Source organism: Drosophila santomea, chromosome 3R, assembly GCF_016746245.2.
Source record: "Drosophila santomea strain STO CAGO 1482 chromosome 3R, Prin_Dsan_1.1, whole genome shotgun sequence".
In the NCBI taxonomy this organism is placed as follows: domain Eukaryota; kingdom Metazoa; phylum Arthropoda; class Insecta; order Diptera; family Drosophilidae; genus Drosophila; species Drosophila santomea.
The window spans coordinates 6,790,913-6,800,273 of record NC_053019.2 but is presented as its reverse complement, the minus strand read 5'-3'; the positions used below and the strand labels follow the sequence as shown (position 1 = coordinate 6,800,273).

The window sequence follows — 9,361 nt, the reverse complement described above, 5'->3', positions numbered from 1 at the left end:
CTTGCCACGCCCCCTCAGCCCGCCGCCACACATTTGTCGCTAATTTGGCGAGGAAGTCTTTGGCTTCCTTTCACGCAACGCGCTCCTTTCCCTCTGAAAAGCACCCTCCGCGTAATTGTTTGGCACCAATTGTTTTAAATGCTCGAGGAGCGTTCACAAATTGCTTCCCAGACTCCGCAGCCAGTTAACTGCGCTGAGTGCACTTACACTCTGCTGTCAAAAGTTCGACCGGAATCGAGTTATCTCTTCATGAAAGCTGTGGCTTGTGTAAAAAAATATCTATTCAAGATACTGAAAGGTTGTTTAAATCATAAATTTGTGGATGCGGAAGCTTGGGGATTTGAATACTTACTTACTTTGAATACGTAGGTATATGAAATGAGTGTCCTATTAAAAACCATTTCCAACAAGAGAGAACCCTATTGTCGAGTTCCCCGACTATCAGACACCTGTTACTCAGCTAGTAGAAGTGCGAAGGAAAAATTTTAACACTGACAGTTATTGGCGGTTTGTTTCTAACTTTCTAGCTTCATATGGACAGACGGACTTGGCCAGATCGACTCGGCTATTGATCCTGATCAGAAATATATATACTTTATGTACCTGTAACATACTTTTCAATGAATCTATACCATTCGTAGTGTAAAAAACTACCAATAACGGGTTTAAAAACATTGTACGGTTCGGGACCATGTACATCCACGTGTACCCTATCCTTCAAGAAACGTGTACAAACATTGTCTGCTTAATCTATTATAATGTGTTATAAGTATGCCGACTATACATTCATATGCTACATTCGACACCTTGGTAGACAATTTAATTTTTAAATCCGACCGTTACCACGCTGAATAGTGTAAATGCCATTCAATGCGTGACTGCAAGAAAGTGCAAATGTTTTTATTATAAACAAAGTGAGTGAATGTGTGTGTGGTTTGCTTGCTTGAACTTTCCCGCTTTCAAGTCGAAATCGATGCGCATCAATATTCAATATGTTGCCTTTACTGGCGCCACGCCCACAAGGAAAGGGGCGATGTGGAGCCGCAAGAAGCACCAAACGCAATCATGCCTCGCAGCCAACGCCATCTGATGTTTGCTTTACGTAATGGAATTGTGCGGTGAATGCCGCGTGCCACATTTTCTCCTTGCCTTGCCCTCGCTTTCCCTTTTTCCTTTTTGGCCTTTGTGACTTTTGGGTCTGTGAATTTTCCTGGGCTCGCCATATGTCGAATCCACCCGTCGAAGTCCCTTCAATCGTTTTCCACCGGCGCCTGTCAACATTCCTTTGCTGTTTACTCTCGACTTTAATTAAATAAAAATATGCATATGAGCTGGCAGCAGTTAATCGAAAACGCCCACCCCTAAGCTGATTAAAATGAATATCTGTTTGGAGCAGATACAGCATGTAGATAATAACATGGGCAAATGTTTCTCTAATTCCAACCGACTAGTCATTTGCCGGAGAACTTGATTAACAGCAGAAATTCGTAATTAATCGAGTATGCTAATGACAAATTGAAAGCATATCGAGTTCGACTCAATTGGGTTCGTATTGGGCGCGCACTTTTTATTGTAGAAAGCCCTATTTCTACAATGGATGAGCATTGCGCATACGCCGTGTTGTGCAACAAAGCAGACACGTGCTCGTATTAGCAGCCAGCTAAGTGCTGTTATTCTACAGTTTTACACCACAATTACCAGTTCCCACACACAGGCAACGTGTCAAAATCGACACCGGCACAAGCTGCCCCGCGAACACCCCCCAAAGACCACCCACAAGACGTCCACCCCCTGGAACAGCCCTTCCCGGGATTACACCGTTCTACGTGTCCCGGGATGCTCGCGTACGTGTCGAATTCCAAATAGCAACGCCAGTCATAACTGTAAGACAATGTCTGCGTGTGATGTGATGACGGGTACGTTGTCACGCAGGCGAATGGGATTCCGGAAGGGAACTTGGACGGGGGAGGCCGTGTAGGTGATGCAAAGCAGCGCTAGTTAGTATGTCATGTGCATGGGGGCATACTTCGTTCGAAACTTACCTCAGGCTGCCTACGCAGCCTCCTTTGGCCACCTTTTTACACTACTATATACGCTTCCAAGGGGTATTCAGGATTCAAATCCATATTATTTGAAAATAAGTCTGTATATTGGGATCTTCATTTATAAAATAATTAGATTCTTTAACATGGCTAATAATAAAACGAAAATGTGAAATGTCATTCAGTGAAGAAGGACTACACAGAACTCCACTGAGAAGATTTGGTCATAAGAAATGCGTTGTATAATGATATTGTCGTGAGTTTCTTTTATTGCTGTTTACTCACTCCATTTTTTGTCGTGACCTTTTACAGAACTTGTCTAGCAACGAAATCATATCAGAGTAGCATTCTGGCCACCTCCCCTCTTCTTTAGCATCCCTCATTTTTCCTCGGCAAGTATTTTCTCGTGTTTTCCATGAGCGCTACAACGTGTTCTTCCAAGGTCTCTATGTTGATGTTGTTGTTCTCCTGGCCTTGGTAAAAACAAGAAAGGATTTGGAAAACAACTCAACCCACTTAAGAAAACCCAAATTAAGTTTAAAGCAAGAAAAGTGCCAGAGAGATAAGAATAAAAAACATAAAGAAATAGTCCTGCTTTTGGGATTGCACCCATGACCCTTTGGTGATTCGATAGATGTTAGCTAAGGTGCACGTGGTAATATTTTGATCGATAGAAATCGATAGAAAATTACAAGACTAATACAAAAATGAAAAAATATCAAAACATTTTTTAAAAGTGTGGGCGTGGCAGTTTTTGGCGGTTTGTGGGCGTTAGAGTGGGCGTGGCAACATGAATCGACATACTTGCGCTGCGTCTATGTCTCTGGAGTCTGTATGCTTAATCTGAACTTTCTAGCTTTTGTAGTTCCTGAGATCACAGCGTTCATACGGACGGACAGACAGACGGACATGGTCATATCGACTCGGCTATTGGTCCTGATCAAGAATATATATACTTTATATGGTCGGAAACGCTTCCTTCTGCCTGTTCCATACTTTTCAACGAATCTAGTATACCCTTTTACTCTACGAGTAACGGGTATAAAAAATGACGACAGGTGGTGGCACATGTGTCAGATGCATACAGGAATCCATATAGTGTCATCATTTGGATGTCAATTATTTTTCTGCCAACAGTCAACTTGGTTTGTGGGTAGTCATACACTAAAAAAAAGTGGTTTGTTTGAAGTTAGCACAAAAACAAAAACTTGGTATACATACATTTAAAGCGCGCTTTTACAAATATTAGTCTGACAAAAAATTGGGCAATAAACATAAAAATGATTTAAATTAAATTAAACGGACATATAAGTACATTAGATGTTTTCAATTAATGAACGGGTTCATATTCATAGGTTAAATATTCATAATTCATCTTTCTATGAAATGTTTCAAGTGGAGATCCAAAATCGATCCAGCAGCAATCCGAAACCCACGAACCCGATTCAAGTACGTCAAACCTTTGACACATTTTCAGATGTGAAGCGGGATGACTTGAGGTGCGGTCGATGTGGGATGCAAACTCCCATGCAGAGTGGAACCCCTTTGGCATAATGAACACTCCGCCTCCCTTCGAGCTCGCTGGCGCTTCCCGGAGACGGGAAATTCGAGGGCAGAAGTACGGATACAGTCGGTGCGAATGCCATCAGCATTGAGAGTACTGCATGTTAATTGCCAAAAATAAAGTAAAGCAGGAGCGATAACAATTCCGGAATGAATGAGTTTTTTCTCTCACGTCGGTGCAAAAGTATTTTAATTGCTTTGGCAGCAGCGTGGCGGGAAGGGCTAACGATGGAATGGCAAATCATATAAATAAAGAGGAATTTTCGGAGTGGAGTTTATAATCACCAAAAACGAAGCGGAGTGAATGAAAAACTTTATTCGCCGCGAATAATTGAATAAAAACAATAACAATAGCCGACGTTTAGATTGTCCATCACGTGTAAACGTAGTCTAATTTTTCGAGATCAATCAAAATCCGCCATGGACTATTCGGGTTTAAAAAAAAAACCCTTTACAATTTAATGACAAAATTTGATATCCACTTTTTATTTACTTGAAAATTTTTTGCCATCAATCAATCAATTACCTAAACCCTATTTTATTTTTTCAAAAGACCAATCCAAATGCACGGTGTAGCCTTCTATAACTATAGTAAACATAAGAATTAAGTTATCCTTTCTCTTTGGCAAGAGTGTACCAACTCTATTTCTTCCTCTGTAGAGTTGCCATCCTAAACGTCACGTTTCTAGGAAATTTCTTTTGGCACCAAGCAATGTGAAATTCATAAATGTAAATTTACTAATGCTTTTGGAAACCGGATCGACTCTCCCTCAACTGTTCTAGCACACCGGAGACGGAGACGGTAGCCATGTCGAAGGAAGACCCTGGCGCATCCAGTGCAGAGGCGAATCCAGCTGAATCGGAGATTTCGATGAGTCGTGGACCCCGCCCTAGATCCTTTAGCGGCGGTGGAGGCGGTGGCGGCTCAGGTGGAGCGGGTGGAGCGGGTGGAACAGGTGGAAGTAGTGGTACCTCCGGCGGCAGCAACCTCAGGCCCGTAAGAAGCCCGCGGGAAGATGACGCCATCGACCGTGCGACGAATTCGAATTCGGCTCACCGAAAACTGCTGAGCGATCCGCGCTTCCGAATCCGGCCGCTGCAACAGGTGATCTCGGCCTGCACGGGGGCCATGATCACGGCCTGCTTCATGACGCCCCTGGATGTGATTAAGACCCGCATGCAGTCGCAGCAGTCGCCGGCCCACAAGTGCTTCTTCTACTCGAACGGGCTGATGGACCATCTCTTTGCAAGTGGACCCAATGGCCCCGAGCTGGCCAGCCTGAGGCCAAGACCACAGTTCTCCAGCTCCTGGGATGCTCTGATGAAGATCAGCCGGCACGAAGGAGTGGCCGCTCTGTGGTCCGGCCTGGGTCCCACCCTCGTCTCCGCCCTGCCCTCCACCATAATCTACTTCGTGGCTTATGAGCAGTTCAAGGCCAGATACCTCCAGCTGTACGAGCGCCACTATAGCAATACTCTGGAGCCCCGGCAACTTGAAAACTGGTACGTTATACAAATATATTTATATATGTAGATATTTGATATATAGATATTTGAAAGTCCATATAGTTATATAGTTATAATTAATTAATTAATTTTCTATAAGTACAAGTAGTTTTGTTGATGAAGCGCTCATCAAACACTTTTCCGTAGCGAATATATAAGTAGCTAGCAAAAGCGCAGGAATAAGCATTTAGTTGATGTAAACTTTAAAGTAGTTTTAGCTCTAGATAACAAATAAGCTTCAGAGTTAAGTAACTCTTTTTTATTTTTCGTTGCATTGTGTTATTTAAAACGAAAAACAGCTAAATTAATGTTTATCAATACACATATTTGAAGCAGAATGCTTCGACGTTTATTTACCTCTTACGCAAACGTAATATAATCTAAAGATAACTAATTTTAAAGGCTTAAAACTGTTCCCTACCTCCAGGGATACCAAGAGAACTCTACCGTCGGTGGTACCCATGATGTCCGGGGTGACTGCCCGCATTTGTGCAGTTACGGTGGTGAGTCCTATCGAGCTGGTGAGAACCAAGATGCAAGCCCAGCGGCAGACCTACGCACAGATGCTGCAGTTCGTCCGGAGTGTGGTGGCTCTGCAGGGGGTTTGGGGCTTATGGCGGGGCCTGCGGCCCACGATCCTCAGGGACGTTCCTTTTTCGGGGATTTACTGGCCCATCTACGAAAGCCTGAAGCAGAATCTTGGCCAGAGCTCACAGCCCTCGTTCAGTCTCAGTTTCCTGGCAGGTGTGCTGGCGGGAACAGTGGCGGCCATTGTGACCACTCCGTTCGACGTGGTCAAGACGCACGAGCAGATTGAGTTTGGAGAAAGGGTCATCTTCACGGACTCGCCGGCGAGGGATTTCGGAAAGAAGTCGACGTTCAGCAGACTGACAGGCATTTACAGGATGCACGGCGTGAGGGGGCTCTTCGCAGGATGCGGACCCAGGCTTCTTAAGGTGGCACCTGCCTGCGCCATCATGATCTCCACCTTCGAGTACAGCAAGTCCTTCTTCTTCCATTACAACGTGAGGCATCATAACGAGGCCCTGCTCTTGGACAACCCGAAAGCCACGCCGGTCAAAGATGATGCCATTGAGTAGGGAGTTCGGAGGCTCCTATGTAAATAAAGATCGCATATTTTATGTAAATCCTGGGCGGCGAGGCTAATTCAATATCCTCAAACCCCTGCGCCACGCTTTACGAGTTACATTTTTCCGAAGCCGGAAAATCAATTTCCATTTTCGCAGCTTAAAGTCTCCGGCTGCCTGTTGCTGGTGCTCCGAGGATACCGGGTATCCCACTCCCCAAGTTGACATTTAATGGAATATTCATTCATTTACATTAACTGCAATTAAAGCGAGTGCAAAGGCGAATTAAACGGAAATGCCAAAGAGCTGATGGGCAGGTAAGCTGACTTCAGAGCTGCATCGGACCGGGAAAAAACTACGCTAGCTTTTCCCGCACATGTTCTTACTGCATTTTCAGGCAGCATTAATCGAGTTTCTTTTGCCGGCCAGTCACGTTTTGCCTCAGTTTCGACCACTGCAAATGCCATTTGAGCCCAAGCCCGTGGACCGAATATATTTCAGTGAAAGAGTGCAGCAGAAAATCTATAAATCACAGTTGGAAATATCAAAAACTTTGGCGAGTAATTAAGAAGCCTTCTTTTTCCCCGAGGACCTCAGCCTCCATTCTTTATTTCTTTTAGCCACAGCAATTTTGCTCGAACGATTCGCCTATTACAAAAAAAATTACCCAAGCGGAAACTTCTTTTTTCTATGTGTCCTTTGTTTTTATTAAAGACCCCACAAAGTGCACAAAGCATTCCCAAACACAAACTACGGAAGCAGACTGTCAAAAAACAGGGAAATGTGTATTTTTCCATTTTATCTGGATGAAATAAAATGGATGAATTTCCTTGTAGAGATGTGTTTAGGGTCACAGCAAGTGAAACGTGATACTTTTTGTTTGTTCTTTTAAGTATACCTTGTAAGGTTAGAGAGTAAGGTAACATACTTAAAATCATATCGATGGAATTACTGGTATTTTTCACAACCATCGCGGTAATTGCGGCAGTTCAATAAATTGTGCAGTCTTTCTGCTCTCAAAGCGCGCAAAATTTATCACACTTCAAACACTTATCAAAAGTGCGCCAATAAAGCCAGTATTTAAATAAAAGAATATTGACGCGGCTTGTCGAACCGTTTTCCCCTTTCCTTATTTTCCTTTTCTGCAAAATCACATTAATGAAAATACTTAACGGCCTCCCGAGGGACTCACGCGGTGCTTAATATTATATTTTCCCCTTTTTCATACTGGTATTCTTGCTGCTCGACGAAAATAAAGCCAATAAAGCGAATTAAAATATGCTTTCATAAATATATTATGGAAATTAAATTTAAGTGAATATCTCATTTGTGTCGTCCGCGTACATATAGTGTGTGTGTGATGGGTGGCGTACTTTTTGCTCAACCACAATCAAGGACCTCTGGCTACACTGCACTCCTTTCTCATCCTTTGTCCTCCAGCTACTTTCGCGCATTGTTGTTGCCAAGGGCGGGCAGCAGTGCTGGTTGAGGGGGCGTGGCTCTTGTCTATATTTTTTCCGCAGGCTGTTGCTCGCCAGGGTTTTTGTTGTCGGCATCAAAAATATTTTCCCTGTCGCAAAGAAAAACAACAAATAAAACCAGAAAAGGAAAAAATTGGGCGGCAGGCAGGAAAAGCTGTTGATAGAGAACAGATCCGTCCGCCTGGATGTCCTTCAGCTGTCCCAGGGCCATCCTTCAACATCTGCCTGCTGTGTGTTGTCAGTCCGAGAGTTCCATCTTTTTTCCTCGCCCTATTGTATTTGCATTTAATTGTGGCATTAAAAATACACCGGAACACAGCCCGTCCTGGTCGGATCCTTATTTATGGCCCAGTCCGTCTCTGTCGGCAGTCTATCTCATTTCTGACTCTGACTCTGGTTCTGGTTCTGGTTCTGGTTCTGGTATGTTTTTGCCCGCTTACCATTGACATTGAGTGGGCGTGGTCGGGTGAACGGATTCGATTTATTTGCCCCATCCCCACAAACAGCAATTGGAGGCCATGAAAATGATTTAAGATTGGATTATATGGTGACAAAGTGTGAAGATATTAAATCGGCGACAGAGCCGTCGATTGAAATCTAATGAACTGTTAATTGACTAATCAAATCAAACACGCTTAAGCGACCGGAATTCTTCGAGCCCTTAAAGGGTGGCAAAAATTGAGATAAATGAGTAGTATTCGAAAACCAAAAGCTGTGAGTAGTTGAAATATTAATGCAGCCAACGTCATTTAATATAGTTATTTTATATATATTTATTTTTAAATCCTCTCCAAATCAGAATATATGATAATTAGATATATTTGGTTTAGAGAACTAGCATGTAAAGCTTTAAATTCTAACTGAACTAATATGGGTAATCCTTGAAGTAATATTGATGCCTTATTAGGTGACTAAAATATCATGTTGCTTACCACACTTTTTTAACAATTAGGAGAAGATTATTTTCTACACCGCTCTTTTAATGTTGTGCTTAATTCCGAAACTTAAATAAATATTCCTTTTATTTCTCCTCGCGGTGATTTTTCAAAGAGCTCAAGGCTGCTGCATCTTAGTTTCCGGAACTATTTGCTAATTGTTTAATTTTATGCGCGGAGTTCGCTGAAACTTTATTAAAACGCGTAATTGTGTAGCGTTTGGCGGCAAGGAAGCGGAAGTGGAAGGCCTTCCAGCCCCTAGTTAGTTAAAATTTCCGCTTTCTTCGAACCGACAGAATTCTATTTCAGTTTCCTTTTTTCTTGCCAAACATCCGACCCCTCGAAAGCTAATTGTTGCCACTAGCCGTGTATGAAGAAGGAACCATTTCCACTTTGACCTTCTGCCTGGTGAGTGTTTAATTAATTTGGAGAACTGAGCCAAATAAATGGCAGGCGGTACCATAGCCCTCGAGTTCACAACGAATGAACGAGGAGGTCGGACTTAAGTCTATTTAAAAATGAGGCTGAATTTTTCACACTTCATGGCTATGCATCATCAAGTGACGAATGGGAGTGGGATCCCTGGACGTCCTTAAAGGGACAGAATTTCTAATTTTTTTAATTAGCGAACCTTTTGCTTTGCTTATCCCTTTTGGCCTTGGCCTGTTTACACTGTACCTGAGCACGCAGGCTTTTAATTAAAAAGCACGAAATTGACAGGATAAAAAAATGTTTACCTTTTGCCA

The 9,361-nt window shown here is 42.9% G+C and overlaps 1 protein-coding gene across 2 annotated transcripts; it reads left to right on the top strand.

Annotated features, from left to right (window-relative positions):
* Nucleotides 1–4,162: 4,162 nt before the first annotated feature.
* Nucleotides 4,163–6,259, top strand: LOC120453981 (solute carrier family 25 member 40). Of its 2 annotated transcripts, none has more exons than XM_039638936.2 (2): nt 4,163–5,108; nt 5,514–6,063. In XM_039638936.2, exons 1-2 carry the CDS (start codon nt 4,414–4,416, stop codon nt 5,926–5,928), a joined length of 1,110 nt encoding a protein of 369 aa, XP_039494870.1. In that variant the 5' UTR covers nt 4,163–4,413; the 3' UTR covers nt 5,929–6,063. The 2 variants fall into 2 exon arrangements, with proteins under 2 accessions (XP_039494870.1, XP_039494869.1); XM_039638935.2 differs by having other exon boundaries at nt 4,176–5,108; nt 5,539–6,259.
* Nucleotides 6,260–9,361: the final 3,102 nt, after the last annotated feature.